Source organism: Psittacula echo, assembly GCF_963264785.1.
Source record: "Psittacula echo genome assembly, chromosome: 16".
Taxonomy (NCBI): domain Eukaryota; kingdom Metazoa; phylum Chordata; class Aves; order Psittaciformes; family Psittacidae; genus Psittacula; species Psittacula echo.
In genome coordinates this window covers 4,327,278-4,341,772 of record NC_137752.1, presented here as the reverse complement: position 1 = coordinate 4,341,772, position 14,495 = coordinate 4,327,278, and the positions used below count along the sequence as shown (strand labels likewise).

Genomic DNA, 14,495 nt, shown 5'->3' with positions numbered 1-14,495 from the left:
GACCCCTCACCCCGCAGCGAGCGGTGCGGGCCCCGTCCGGCTGAGGGAGCGATGGCCGCGGGGAAGCCCCAGCCCATACCGGGCTCGGGGGGGCCGTGGTGGCTGCCGCCTGCTGAAGGACGCCCCGCTCCTGGCCGGTACCTGAGGTGAGCGCCGCGGCCCGCGGGGCTGGGGCGAGCGGCGGGGCAGCTGCCGGCACCCGCCTCGGCCGAGGTTTTTGCGTGCGGAGGTACCTGGGAGCGGGCGGGGGAAGCGGAGCCGGGCACCGAGGAACGAGCCTTGTGCACGGAGCTCAGCCCCGGGGGTCACGGCAGCGCTTGAGCTCAGTATTGCCTTCCCGTGTTGAGCACAGCAGACCCTTAGAGCTCACCTGTGTTTTGTCCGTAGGGAGCCCGACAGAAATTTGTGTGTGTTTTAAAGCGAGCCCATGGCCCTTAGCACAGCCGGTCTGTTCTCTGCCCTATGTGCTGAGCACAGCCGGTAAGTGCTGTCGGCTGTAGGAGCTACTGTAAGAACTTGCGACCTGATGGGAGCGGCTGTTTCAGTGCGTTTGACCCCCAGCACCTTCTTGTGCGTTTACCAGCCGTGCATAGAAAAGGCTGCACTTTCTGTTGTACTGTGCCATGTTAAGAGGTGCACTCTAAGATCTCACTCTGTGAAGGTAAAAAGTCTGTATAGAAATAGACACAACACAGACTCCCATTCAGATTCCTCAGTTCTTTGGGTTTGGGAGCCTCTATGAATTAAATTCAGCCAGTCTAATGAACAGAATTAGATCTCCCAGGGAAAAGAAATAACTATGGCTTTGTAACTTGCCTCATGTTTGTCTTGTCCAAGCTTATTGTAGGAACTCCAATAGTGCAAATGCATACAGATTGTGTAGCTCAGGAGGTGGTATTTCAGACCTTCAATTTCAAAGTTAATTCTTTTCATTAAAAATAACCTGGTAAAATAGGAGAAAAACCCCAACCAAACAGGAATTAAAAGAAATAAAGTGTTTAAGTCAAAGCAGTGCAAACATGTCAAAAGTGATCTTAGACCAGCATAATCTATAGTCCTTACACAAGCCAACTAGAAAGATGGCAAACATATTCTTCAACACAGTCTTTCAGACATCTCTCTGTATCTATTCTGCAACTTCATTTTAAACACAAAGTTACCTGCTTTGTGTTTAAAATAGTTCAGGGCAGAGGTATGAATAAGTTCTGTCAGCAGCTAGTTCATCACTCTGCTTATAATGCTTTGGTTTCTTCCATTTACCAGTATTATCCATCAGGATATCCACTGGATTCTGGATTTGAAAGTGTTAACCTAGAACAAGAAAGCTGTTACCGTTCATAACAAACACCAGCATTCACTAGCTCTATACAGTTCACTTCCAAGTTTGATGTGGGACAAATGATAGTTGAGAGTGCACGCAAATGGTTAGTCCTAGTGTAATGTATATCTTAAAATGTGTTTGGTTACCTCTGCCTGTGTGTTAATATGCCATTTGGAATACTGATGTACCAGTAATAAAGATGTGATGCTTACCTTGTTTTCTGAACAGAACTAATACAGTATTTTGATGTATCACAGGTAAATTTTTCCATAACCTTATGGAGAAAAAGGACTTTGAAGCATGGCTTGATAACATTTCTATTACATTTCTTTCTCTGACGGACTTGCAGAAAAATGAAACTCTGGATCACCTGATTAGCTTGAGTGGAGCAGTCCAGCTCAGGCACCTCTCCAATAATCTAGAGATTCTCCTCAAGAGGGACTTCCTCAAACTTCTTCCATTGGAGCTTAGTTTTTATCTGTTAAAATGGCTTGATCCTCAGACTTTACTCACATGTTGCCTCGTCTCTAAGCAGTGGAACAAGGTTATAAGTGCCTGTACAGAGGTGTGGCAGACTGCATGTAAGAATTTGGGTTGGCAAATAGATGACTCTGTTCAGGATCCTCTACATTGGAAGAAGGTTTACCTAAAGGCTATTTTAAGGATGAAGCAACTGAAGGACCACGAAGCCTTTGAGACATCCTCTTTAATTGGACACAGTGCCAGAGTGTATGCACTTTACTATAAGGATGGACTTCTGTGTACAGGTAGGAAGGACAGAAAACTTGGAGTCTTACATTTGTCACCTCCTCATATGATTAATGACAATTTACTTTTCCTTTACCAGATTATTTCCATAGGGCCAACACAGGTTAAGATGATGCAACGTTACTTCTTTTTTTTTCCTGGTCTCTATAACCCCTGGCACACCAACAGACCTAGTAGTTAACTTTAATAGAAAAAAAAAATGAAACCAATTTCTTTGTTGGCTCAAAAACCAGTAACAGCAGGTTTTGTGCTTCAGATTTGAGAAGTACAGATACGTTAGTTCTCTTAGAGGGTAACTTCCAGTGAAAGGAACCTTGTTTGGGCTATGTGATCGCTGCAGTCTCCTAAGGTGTGGCAGGAAAAGGCTGTTTTCTTCCTTGAAACAAGACAGTTTCTCTGATACAGTCTGTAAGCACTTGCAGTTTTTAACACAAGAGTTTGTATGAAGAAGACCTGTAATATCTAAACTTGCTACTAGACTGACTTGTAATGATAATTTCAGCTTCCACCCTGAAGATTGCAGACTTCAAGATTTCAGTTTGAACTTAAAAATACAGCCAGAACAAATTCAGAACCTTCAGTATGGAAGAACAGTCACTAAGTTATGCTGCCAGAGCATATTCAAAAAAGAAAATAAACTTTGGGGACAGGAAACCCCATGGCACCAGTATGGGGGCCACCCAGCTGCAAAGCAGCTTGGCAGAAAAGGACTGGGGGTCCTGATGGATACGAAGTTGAGCCACCAATGTGCCCTTGCTGCAAAGGCTAACAGTATCCTGGGCTGCTTTAGGAGGAGTGTTGGCAGCAGGTTGAAGTGGGTGCTCCTTCCCCTCCACTCAGGTTAGTAAGGCTACACCTGGAGTACTGTGTCCAGTTCTGGGCTAGAAAAGAGACATGGACACACTGGAGAGTCCAACAAAGAGCCATGAAGGCAAAGAAGGGACTGGAGCATCTTTCATACGAAGAAAGGCTGAGGAAGCTGGGACTTTTTATCCTAAAGAGAGGGCTCAGAGAGGATCTTATCCATGTACATTAATACATGAAGTGAGGGTGCAGAGAAGGAGGAGGCAGGCTCTTTCCAGTCGTGCCCAGTGAGGGGACAAGAAGCAGTGGACACAAACTGAAACACAGGAGGTTCCCTCTAAAACGCTTTTTTTACTCTGATAGTGATTGATCACAGGTTACCCAGAGAGATGGTGGAGCATCCATCCTTAGACATATTCAAAAGCCATCTAGTTATGGTCCTGGGCAACCAGTTTGGGTAGGGGGGTTGGAAGAGTTGACCTCCAGGGGTCCCTTCCAGTCATAACCATTCTGTGATTCCATGAAAATTTGAGACAAATGTAGAAGATGAGTAAGGAATTGGAAATACTGTTTACTCTTTGCTTCCAGTTACCCTGTTCTTTTATATTCTAGGATCAGATGACTTGTCTGCAAAACTGTGGGATGTAAGCACAGGACAGTGCATATATGGTATCCAGACGCACACTTGTGCTGCAGTGAAGTTTGATGAACAAAAGCTTGTAACAGGATCTTTTGATAACACAGTAGCCTGTTGGGAATGGAGCTCTGGGGCAAAGACACAGCATTTTAGAGGACATACTGGCGCAGGTATGTTGAGCTTTCCAAGTTGTAATTTCACCAGTCAAGTAACATACATCATCATCAAACAAATTATAATGTAAGTTAGCTCTTTGCACAATACCTTTTTCTTTTAGGTTCTGTCCCAAGTCTGTTACTTGCATTTCCCTCATAATTAACTTCTCTGTCCTCTACTGCAAATTATCTTCAACTCAGCTGTAGGTCTGTTCCCCTGTGAGTAATGAGGTATATCAAATGTACTAATCCCGCTGGAATTGATTTACTAGAACTCTTAAAATAGGAACTATCTTAAATTATGCTTTGCCATAATCCAACCATAAAGGAACCACTGATGTACACACTCTTAATTTGGACAAAAATCAGTCATTTTGTGATGTAAACTTAGGAATCCAGAGCAACCATTCATGTCTACAGTTCAAGAACAATAGTTAAAGCTGCAGTAGCATATGAATTTAGAGGCTACTAAATTCATATAGAGGCTACTAGTTAATGTCTCACAGAAAACCATGGGCACAGAGACTGGTCTTCCTCATCAGTACCCTCTTTGCTTGTAGTTTTTAGTGTGGATTACAATGATGAACTTGATATTCTGGTCAGTGGCTCTGCAGACTTCACTGTGAAAGTATGGGCCTTATCAACAGGAACGTGCCTGAACACCCTCACTGGACACACAGAATGGGTCACTAAGGTGGGAATAATGATTTTCAATTCATCTTGCAAAACACTTGCAATAAGCTTGTAACATGTTCCAAGTTTCTGTTTCCTAATCCTAACCCTGCACGTAGGTGTAGAATCTCTAGAACTTCAGGACATACTGCAAAATACAGCAGAAAAACCACTGAAAGAAGCTGTAATTAAACCTTTCAGACCATTGAAGATATTTCTAGTCCAAAGCAGGTGGAATAACATTAGGAATCAGTTCTTGGTTCAAAGACTGAATGAGAACAATGGTTCTGAAATAAATCTACTTTAAAAATAATGTAGAAAAACTAAATTATCATGATAACCAAAATCTGAGCATGAAAAGTGTTGTGAAGAAACAGCATTTTAGTTCAGAGTATTTCAGAGCTGGAAGATGGGGGGGTCATTCTAGAGGTGAAGTACATACATTTGCTCATTAATAAAGTTGTCACTAGTAGGAACAAGAAGAGTGTAAACTGTAGGTTCCCTTCAGTAGCTAAAAGTATTATAATTGCCTTTATACAAGAATACAGAATTGTCAATTAAATGAAAAATGCAAATGAAAGTTTGGTTATTTAACAGCATCAACATAAATCATTACATCCTTCAATTACAGGTAGTTTTGCAGAAGTGCAAAGTCAAATCTCTTATGCATAGTCCTGGGGATTATATTCTTCTAAGTGCAGATAAGTATGAAATCAAGGTGTGTACCGTATCTCATACATACATAATTTCAGTACCAAGAGAAATGCTTGAGTGCTTTGCTGAAGTTTACAAATAATATAAAGCTTTATTTTCTCCTACATTCCCTGCTTGTAAAGTTGTGTACAAGACATGCAGCTCTTTGGAAGCTAACTTTTCAATGCTTTCCTTCACATTTAGATTTAAATCATAGCTCTACATGAATGGTAATGCAAAAAAACATGTGCTTTCAGTGCATGCTTAATGTGCTAACTTGACAGCAAAGCACTTAACTGCAAGTACTGTTATGGCTGGGGACTTTTGAGTGGGAGAGTGCTGTAGTTTGTGGCTATGGATGTGCTTCACAACTGAAACACGTTTTTCTCCAATTGGATGGTTGATTTGTTCTTTAAAGTGCCCATTTTCACTGGGGTTTTTTTAGGCTAGAAATATCACATATTGCAACAACACTGTAAGATGAGTCACAGAACTGATGTTCCTCCCTAAAGGAAATAAGTATTTCTGAGGAAACATGCACACATTTACTGATGCTTAAAGAGAGACTGTGAGGTTTGCTCTGTGTAACTGTTTATAACAGGAAAGTTTTATGGCCTTAAACTCTGTTTTAATTGTAGATTTGGCCTATTGGAAGGGAAATAAACTGCAAATGCTTAAAAACACTGTCTGTTTCTGAGGATCGCAGCATCTCCCTACAGCCCAGACTGCACTTCGATGGCAAATACATAGTGTGCAGTTCAGCCCTAGGATTATACCAGTGGGACTTTGCCAGCTATGATATTCTCAGGTAAATCTTTGTTTAAGACTTAGTCGTCTTCAAATAAGTAGAATATATATTTATTTAGTATCTCTAGTTAAATAAATGAGAAGTGGAACATACTACTTTTAATTATTTTAGATATAGGCTGAATCTTGATGAAAATTCTGTAAACATCTTTCTCTACACATATTGCCAGCTTTAATTCTAATTTACCATCTGTTAATATGATGTTGTCTTGTCTTCTAGGGTTATCAAGCCTCCTGACTTCTCAAATGTTTCCTTGCTGGGCTTTGGAGAGATATTTGCTCTACTGTTTGATCACAGATACCTGTATATAATGGACTTGAGGACAGAAAAACTGATAAGCCGCTGGCCTCTACCAGAGTACAGAAAATCTAAGAGAGGCTCAAGTTTTTTGGCTGGTGAAATGTCTTGGTTAAATGGACTTAATGGACAAAATGACATGGGCTTGGTTTTTGCCACCAGTATGCCAGACCATAGTATCCATTTGGTGTTATGGAAAGAACATGGCTGAGACACTCACATGTGCAGCATCTTCAGGAATCTATGGACTGTCAGCAGCGTGTCCATAAAACAAGACTTTGCATGAACCAAAGTTGCACACCTAATGGTATCATCATGCAATGCACAATCATTTACTTTTATTTGGGCATTTGGGAATGGGTTGTTTTGGACATAATGCAATACAGCATGCCAACAGTATTCACCACAAAATTCTGTCTGTACTCATGTTTAAACATACCTATTTGGGCTCTGGAGCATAGCTTGTAACATTTAAACCATTCAAATCCACCATCGAGATTGAAATGAAGTAGTGCTTGACTTCTGATCTATTTTTTGATGTTGAAACAGGAGGTGAAGCTACTATTTTAGAACAATAGGCTTGTGTACATGTAACAGCAAATACTGGTTACAGTGCATGGCTGCTCACTGCAAATGGGAAGACAGCAAACCCTTTCTCTTTCCAACATCCTTCTCTTCAAAATGTTTTTTCCTAATCATAGCTTTAAACACTTAGCCTTTGAAATGAAGGAATCAAGTGAGTCCTTTAACTAGGATCAGATGCTAACTATAATAATTTACATTTGGGAACATGTCAATATGAACTGTCCTCAGTGAGAATGAGCCACCTTTTCATATGTCTTATAAAGCTTGCCATCGCAATTAACCTTAGAGAACCTCTTGAGTGATATTTGCTGATGGTAACTCAGAATGGCTTGACCAGTATTTTATAGGCCAAATTTCCCATAGTGGGAGGTAGAAATCTGATGAATGGGAAGATGATGTTCAATCTCTACAGCATCACTGTCTTACACTAAATGATGTCTAGCAGCCATTCATACGTTCCAGACATTACATTTAAGATAATCCTGCACTTCAAGTAGTTGCTACATCTAGATTTGGAAAATGGGGGCAAATAACAGTGAGAATGCCACATCTCTGGGGGAAAATAAGAAGTAAAAGTCTGAAGAAAAGCACAGAAGTAGGAAAAGGTCTTTTGCTTTGATCATCACATGTACACACCAGTTAACCACTTTGATGTACACACCAGTTAACTTTGAGTAGCAAATGCCTGTCCACATACTTTTGTGGTATTTGACGTGTACTTAAAAGCTGTATCTATGACAACATCTGGTTTAGAAATGCTTTAGGTTGGTTTCCCCTCCTCCCTTACAATAAAATGTCCCCTTAATGTCTTTCTTTGTTTTCACAACTTGAAAACATGAGTTTTCATGAAGATTGGCTCAAATCCTTGAAAAGCTGAAACTGCCTGAACTGCCTGGCATTACTGTTGTGTGAAGTTTTTTTCTTCCCACTATCCAAGGAAACCTAATTCCATACTTAGCACTGAACAAAGGCCAGTGTTCCCAAATGTATACAATATAAATTACACCAATGAAAGGGAAATTCTTACATCCAAGAGTAAGCATTTGGGTGATGTGGTTGGAATTGTATGAAGTCGCAGTGGAGCAGTGTCTCTTGAATACAGTGCTAGTCTCAAGTGACTCTTTTCCACCTTTATTCACATGAACTTACTTTTCAAATGTGTTTGTAGTCAAGGATCTTACCAACTGGAAGCCAAATTCACAGCCTTCACTGACTGGGGCACAAATGAGCTTTTGTTTTCTCAGTCAAAAGTGAAAGCTTACATGAAACAGGTTCAATAACTCTCCTTGAAACTCAGTTCTCAGTGTGGGTGTAACTATACCGTGTATGATGGGTGTTGTAACTCAGTTAACTCTAAAGGAGCCATGTGATGGCGGACCGCCTGTAAAACATTGCAAACCACTTCCTGGAAGTGTTCTTTAGGGGCTAGAACTGATTAATTAATTTAATAGTGACCTTTATGATGCAGTCTTTCAGCAAGTTTCCAAAAATACTGATTTATTTGGAGGGGAAGGGGAAACCATGGGAAGGGCAAGCAATCAATATGCAAGAGAACAGGGAATCCTAATCCTGAGCATCTCAACAAACTGGACAAATAGGCTGACAGACGTCTCATGAAGTTTAGCCAAAGCAACTCCTTCACCCAAGACACAGCCATCCCACACAACAGGCAGGTTGGAGCCAACTAGATGGAAACCAGCTTTACAGGAAAGGACCTGGGAATGCTATTGTGCAACAAATTTAGCAATATGCCCTTGTGACAAAGGTGGCCAACTACAGTGAGCTGTACTAACATGTACACAGCTAGACGCCAAAGAGAAGGCATTCTTCACCTCTGTTCTGTGCTCAAAGCCACATCCAAGTCCAACGTTGAGTTCCGCAGTACAAAACACTGATACACACAAGCAAGTCCCATGAGAGGCACAGCACAAAGCATCTGAGAGCTGAATTCAGCTTTCAGAGAAAATGGTGGGAAGGGAAAGTGGTGGTAGGCATAGGGTGGGGAAGTGTTATCCAGAGAATGCAAGCAGAAAACCATGATGAGAAGCATCTTCTACCCTTTTAGCTTTACAAATGAAGTTGTAGCCTGTTACATAGCAGCTGATGATTGTTAGAAACACAATTAGCAAACAGTTATTTACAGATTGTCTCTTGAAGACTTCCAAGTGAAAGTTCCACTGGACATTTGCAAGCTAATGACACTAACCCACTAATGACAGCTCAAAACAAATGAAAACATGACATTGGTGTAGAAATTAAACCAAGCATAGCTGCTCTCACACCCATTTGTCACATACCAGTATCAGACTACAACTGCCTCAGATGTTTCCTGATAAGGAGGTTCTAATACATCATGCCATCAGTACAATGCACATAGCATTTAAAAAGCAGGAACTGAAACTGTGAAACTACAGTGAACAAATGGGGTTTGTTTGCTTTTCTTTCCTTTTGACCCTTTGGCAGAAGTTAGTAACTACTTGGCACTGTTTTTAGATAGGGGTTGGAAAAGATGCAGCTTCCGTACCCTTATATCTACATAAGGAAGCAATATAATTTAACTTACCCATCACGTGAAGGTCTAAAATCCACCTGGTGTCTAATTTTCATGAAGCAACAGTTTGTTAGGAGGCTTCAAGGCCACAGAAAAAGAAAACAACTGTTATATACCATAAGTAGTTGTTCATCCATCCATCTTTCCACCTGGAAACAGCCACCTTTTCAGTTCCCAGTTTCTTCAACATCAATCTGTAGCCCTTGGCTCTCTTTTAAAGCTTTCCAACACAACTCAGCACATATCACTTAAGCAATTTGCAACAGCTGTGAGTAACAAGAGGGATCACCATGCTTCTTAAAATCACATGTATCAAAGCCCCAGCTGAGCAGCCATTCAGATCAGCAAAACTGCAACAGCTATGCTTAGTGTTACAATGCATCACCACTGGAACAAACACTAGTTTCAAGAATATAAAAGGTTCTTTTTTTACAATTGAAACTGGTAGATTGTGCTCACTTATTTTCACAATTTATTAGTTTGCCTTTTACCCAACTTGGCACATAGAAATTCTGTACCCAAACAGTGACATACAAACTGCAAGAATTAAACAACGTTAATACTAAAGACCATAGCTGTATTTTTTGTACATTGGTTGAAAACTCTGTACAGCCTTTTGCATTATTTGAATCAGTTGAGAAATACTGATTTTTATTTTTTCTTAGTTGAAAATAACCTCATTTTACATTTTCCAGAAGGAATACCATCTGTATTGAGGCTTGGTGTCATTAAATGACTCATGGCTCTGCTATGAATTCTCATTTCCCTTAAGAAGAAATACCTCTAACAAGTGACAGCTCCAGAGCTATAGGTGGTGGGTTTGCTTACCCTGCCTTTCTGATTATAATGGGTTAGAGTGTTAATGCTCTTCATGTGGGAGATGCTGTCCCAAGCCATCTTTTAAAAGGCACCATTAAACACAGCTGTATGTTGTTAACCACCAAGTCCTTCAGAGACAAATAACCAAAACTCAATTAATTCCCTCTTCAGGAAGTCTACAGGTTCATTGTACAAGCTAAAATGTATGAGGATGGGAACAGGAAAAGAGAGAAAGCTGGAAACTGGTAAATTAAATTTCAAATTTCTGCATGGACACTTCCTATGGCTTGAATAATGCCATTTCACAGTTACAGCCATGTAAAAGAGCTATCCTCTCACTATGCCTCATCTCTCACATTTTATAAAGTTGCAGTAGAGACTTTACATGAGGAACTCAATCATTAGTCAGCATTTGATCACTGTGGACTCTTACAAGGTACCATGCCTCAGTACACAAATCAAATGCATTTACTGTTCTACAACACATTAAAAGGCAGTTAGTCTAAATCTCTGTAAGATTTAAAATTCACACGGAAATGATTTCTATTTTATGATCTTAATATCCTCTGCCTCTCCACAACACAGGCAGCTCTTCATGTTCCCTCCTTATGACTGAGGTTTCACTTTTGAGCTTACAGTACAGTTTGATATAGAACCTTGTTAACATTCATAATCAATGATGAGTTGTATCTCCACAGTGTCGTATCCCTGATGAGGGACTCCCTGGGAAGGTTTGCTTGAAGGGGCATCCGACAGTGATAAATGAGGGCAACATCCATGGGAACATTCACACTGTTCCCATAAGCATGTAGGACAGAGTGGACTGAAGTCTGAATCACTTTTCGTGGATCAACTATCATTTTCTTGGGATTTATTACATCTTTCCTGTCAGGCTCCCTGTGAACATGGTTTAATATGTTAACACCGGGCACAGTATTCCAGGATGAGATGTTGAACATGGGAGTGGATACGGATTCTGGGAAGATATGGTTCTCAAAGAGGAAAACAGCAGTCCCTGGGTTCTGTTCCTGCAGGCTGCTCATCATGGTTTTCCAGTCAGGGTGCTTAAGGGGAAGAATTATTTCATCAGCATCAGTAAGAACCACAAACTTGCTCCTCTGCATATTACGGTATATACAGTCATTTAGAGCTGTGATTTGTCCATAGTAGCCAATGTCTTTTCCATCATGCATGAAGTGCCATTTAGAAGAAACCTTGAGGTGTGAGTTTATTGGCCAGGGAATTATCTCTACAGTTCCTTCATCCATATATAACCTCAAGACTTTCTCCATCAGGTGGCTGCAGTTGTTCTTATAGATCACCACTTTCTGTACTCCAAGAATCTTGTACATCTCCATGCTCTGTATAAACTGCAAGACATTGTTGTAGTGGCCAAACATGGCAGAGATGCACACAGTGAAGTCAACAGGGAAGGGCTCAGCCTTGCGGTTTTTGATCTCAAAGCTCGGCAGCTGGTCAATATTTCCAAGTGGAGACTGGTGAATGGATACATGCGTTGGGTCGCAGTTTTCAGGTTCCAAACAAACTATATCTGCTGCACCGTAAGGGAACCCAAATCTATCTGAGTGAACATCGACTGTTGCTTTTGATACATAGATCTTTCCATCGGGCTGACAGCAGAACCAGCAGAACAGTTCTTTTACCTCTTCATGGTGAACAATCCCGATCACACGAGTGACTTTGCCTTCTCTGTTGTCAAAGTATGGGGATATAATAAAAGTTCTGTTATCTATTAATGGTGTTATTGTGCTATTGGTAATTTCCCCTCTACATTTGCTAACTTCATAAATTATTTTTGGGAGGTGAGAAAGTCTCTGTAACCTAAGATAAGAAAGCGTGATCATTGAAGTTAGAGTAACAATGCACACAGTAGCAGCAAAGTAAGATTTTTTCCCACCACACAACATTCTGAATGTATCTAAACGTGGACACACATTTCTTTGTCCTTGCACTTTATGCTGCCGCATCTGTAGAAAAGAAAATAGGTAGTATGAGATCATATGGACTCGTAATCATCAGTCAAGAACTTCACAAACAAGATGTGGGGCAAATCTCTAGCGTTGTCCCCTGACTTCATCAGAGACCTAGCTACTGGGCTTTCATGAAAATCAATCACAGAACACACCTTCAGTGGGTTGCACAACAGTGTACGTAACACTGAATGCCTCTGTATGTCGATGTGTGGAATGGTTTCTGTACGTGGAGGATTCTGTGAAAGAGTATGATTCAGGTCTGTATACAGGAGAACAAGGAGGCATTATTCATTATTTCCTATAATCCACATTTTAGAATATCCAGTTAAACAATTAGGCAGTAATGTTTAAACAGTACAAAAGCTTTTCTCCCTCCCGCTCCCTCCCCATGGTGTAAATGTAAATTATACAGGAAAAAAAACCCTCAACCAGACTTCGCACAGACAAGTTAGGGGCAGACACAAAAATTAAATGTATACAGAATTAGTTGAGTTCCTTAAAGCAACTGGGGATTGCACATGATGGTCCAGATACAATTGCTAATGCATTAATTCCTTAACTTGCAGTTCACCACAGATGAGACAATACATACAGAGAAAGGTCAATTCATACAATTCAGCAGGAGACAGGTGAAACCTATGCAGGTATAAGACTTCTCAGTTATTAGCTCTACTTTACTCCGCACTGTACAAGGCAGGGAAATGTCACCTCATATTGTGCTTGCTAGAAATCTGGGCCTCCTCACACTGCATTAGTGCTGGCTCAGATCCTGGCATGGCTTGAGGGTCAGGTTTTAAACTCTTGCTGTTGCTGCAGGAACAGACATCCCCAAGTACTGGATGTCTCCCAGAAACTGGCCAAAGCCTTTAGGAGCACTCGTGCTAGCAAGCGCTGATGCCTGACAGGGAGCTCATGGCAATTTCAAGCAGTCACTTGTGTAAATGCAGCCCGAATTGAAGTTGCCCCTACAAATTAATCTTTTGGCATCCAGATATGATCCATGAGGTGACAGCAAGTCTCTTCAAAGGCCTGCTTGTACCACAGAGATTCTTGGAAGAAGAATGCCCCAGATTAATCAGATGCATGTTAGATCAGAAAACTAGACTGGTAGAAAAGAGTAGCCCAGACAGCCAGCAAGAAATGTAGGGTAAAATGCCAAGATGCAATAAACTGATTCGACTGCACAAGATGAAGGAAGTGTTTCTAATAGACATATCATTACTGCATAACGTCAGCTCCTGAGAAAAAAAATAAATCATACCATTAAAAGGCCCAGATTTCTAGGTTTATATTTTATAGCTAGAACAGGTAGTAACGTCATAGGTGCAGCAGATATAGGAAGTTTCACGTATTTCTTGTCCTTTCACTTCTCGAGACTTAATAAAATCACTTGCTTAAGTACTTATTAATCTAAGTATCTTCAGGGAGCAGGCACATGATAAATATCTAACAATGTTTTTTCCAAAGCATATTACTCAGTCTATTCTAAAATAATCATCAAATCTGATTCCCCCCCATTTCATACACTGTGTAAAGCTCATTTAAGAGCCTCTGTCTCAATACAGTTTTGTGATGGAACAGGAAACTAGCATTTTCAAAGACAGGTACAAAACTAGAAATAACCTCAATCCATAGTTATGATCCAGATATCATACTTTGCAGCTTCATAACTTCGGAGGTACCTGAATTCCTTGGCAACTTCACTACTTGGGTGGAGAAATTCCCCTGGAGTCTGGTGTTCTGCTTAAACACAGTGTTTTCCAACCAGTAAAACCTTGCTTCTGAAGACAGCAATCTAGCTTCTGAATCTCAACTGAATTTAGGCAAAAAATAACAGTTCATGCCTTCAGAAAAATGTGCAGTATTTTCACAACTGCTCTTCCCTGAAAAAGTAAGAACTATTGTCACAACGTACTTGCTAAAATGCCCCATTTGCCAAAGCTGATGTGATTTATAGCAGCCTTTCCCAGCCACCAAGCTACTGCTTTACACCAGAAATCTCACGACATCACAACAGACACAAAGCAGAACTGCCAGCACTGACTCTTCTAAGTATCCCCCCCAATAAGTCCTTACAATTTAGAGCAGAACTGCAGACACAGGGTAAGAGCCTGACATTGTCACGCAACTTTCTGCTTGAGATTTGTAACTGAGAACAACTTTAATTTTCTAAGTCCTTTCATTAAACATGAACGGTTTCATTAAACAAAATATTTCCCCTGAACATTCTCATTCCCACCATTCTTACAACACAGAGTAGGTCATATTCAACATTTTTATCTCGGTCTTATCTGTTTATGATTTAAAATATTGTTCTGTCTTGTAAACAGTTTTTACTAGAGAATTATCATCCATTATCAACATTAAATAGTACAATTTCATTTATTACCT

At 40.6% G+C, this 14,495-nt stretch overlaps 2 protein-coding genes across 3 annotated transcripts; one reads left to right on the top strand and one right to left on the bottom strand.

Annotated features, from left to right (window-relative positions):
- Nucleotides 1-33: 33 nt before the first annotated feature.
- On the top strand, nt 34-7,510 carry FBXW2 (F-box and WD repeat domain containing 2). 2 transcript variants are annotated; one of them, XM_080630928.1, is made up of 7 exons: nt 34-146; nt 1,579-2,088; nt 3,506-3,700; nt 4,246-4,379; nt 4,989-5,075; nt 5,749-5,858; nt 6,078-7,510. In XM_080630928.1, the coding sequence occupies exons 2-7, from the start codon at nt 1,599-1,601 to the stop codon at nt 6,364-6,366; spliced, it is 1,305 nt and encodes a 434-aa protein (XP_080487054.1). In that variant the 5' UTR covers nt 34-146; nt 1,579-1,598; the 3' UTR covers nt 6,367-7,510. The 2 variants fall into 2 exon arrangements, with proteins under 2 accessions (XP_080487054.1, XP_080487053.1); XM_080630927.1 differs by having other exon boundaries at nt 5,689-5,858.
- A 3,232-nt stretch (nt 7,511-10,742) lies between these two features.
- Nucleotides 10,743-12,094, bottom strand: LOC308227683 (uncharacterized protein; the record flags this gene model as incomplete). The annotated part of the gene is made up of 1 exon (XM_080630469.1): nt 10,743-12,094. The coding sequence occupies exon 1, from the start codon at nt 12,036-12,038 to the stop codon at nt 10,743-10,745; it is 1,296 nt and encodes a 431-aa protein (XP_080486595.1). The 5' UTR covers nt 12,039-12,094.
- Nucleotides 12,095-14,495: the final 2,401 nt, after the last annotated feature.

What these genes read in the sequence shown, in the direction of transcription:
- FBXW2 (XM_080630927.1), top strand. Translation starts at nt 1,599, where the DNA reads ATGGAGAAAAAGGACTTTGAAGCATGGCTTGATAACATTTCTATTACA. An exon ending in CAGATAAGTATGAAATCAAG is followed by an intron (nt 5,076 to 5,688) that starts GTGTGTACCGTA and finishes TTTTAATTGTAG; the next exon opens with ATTTGGCCTATTGGAAGGGA. An exon ending in GCCAGCTATGATATTCTCAG is followed by an intron (nt 5,859 to 6,077) that starts GTAAATCTTTGT and finishes CTTGTCTTCTAG; the next exon opens with GGTTATCAAGCCTCCTGACT.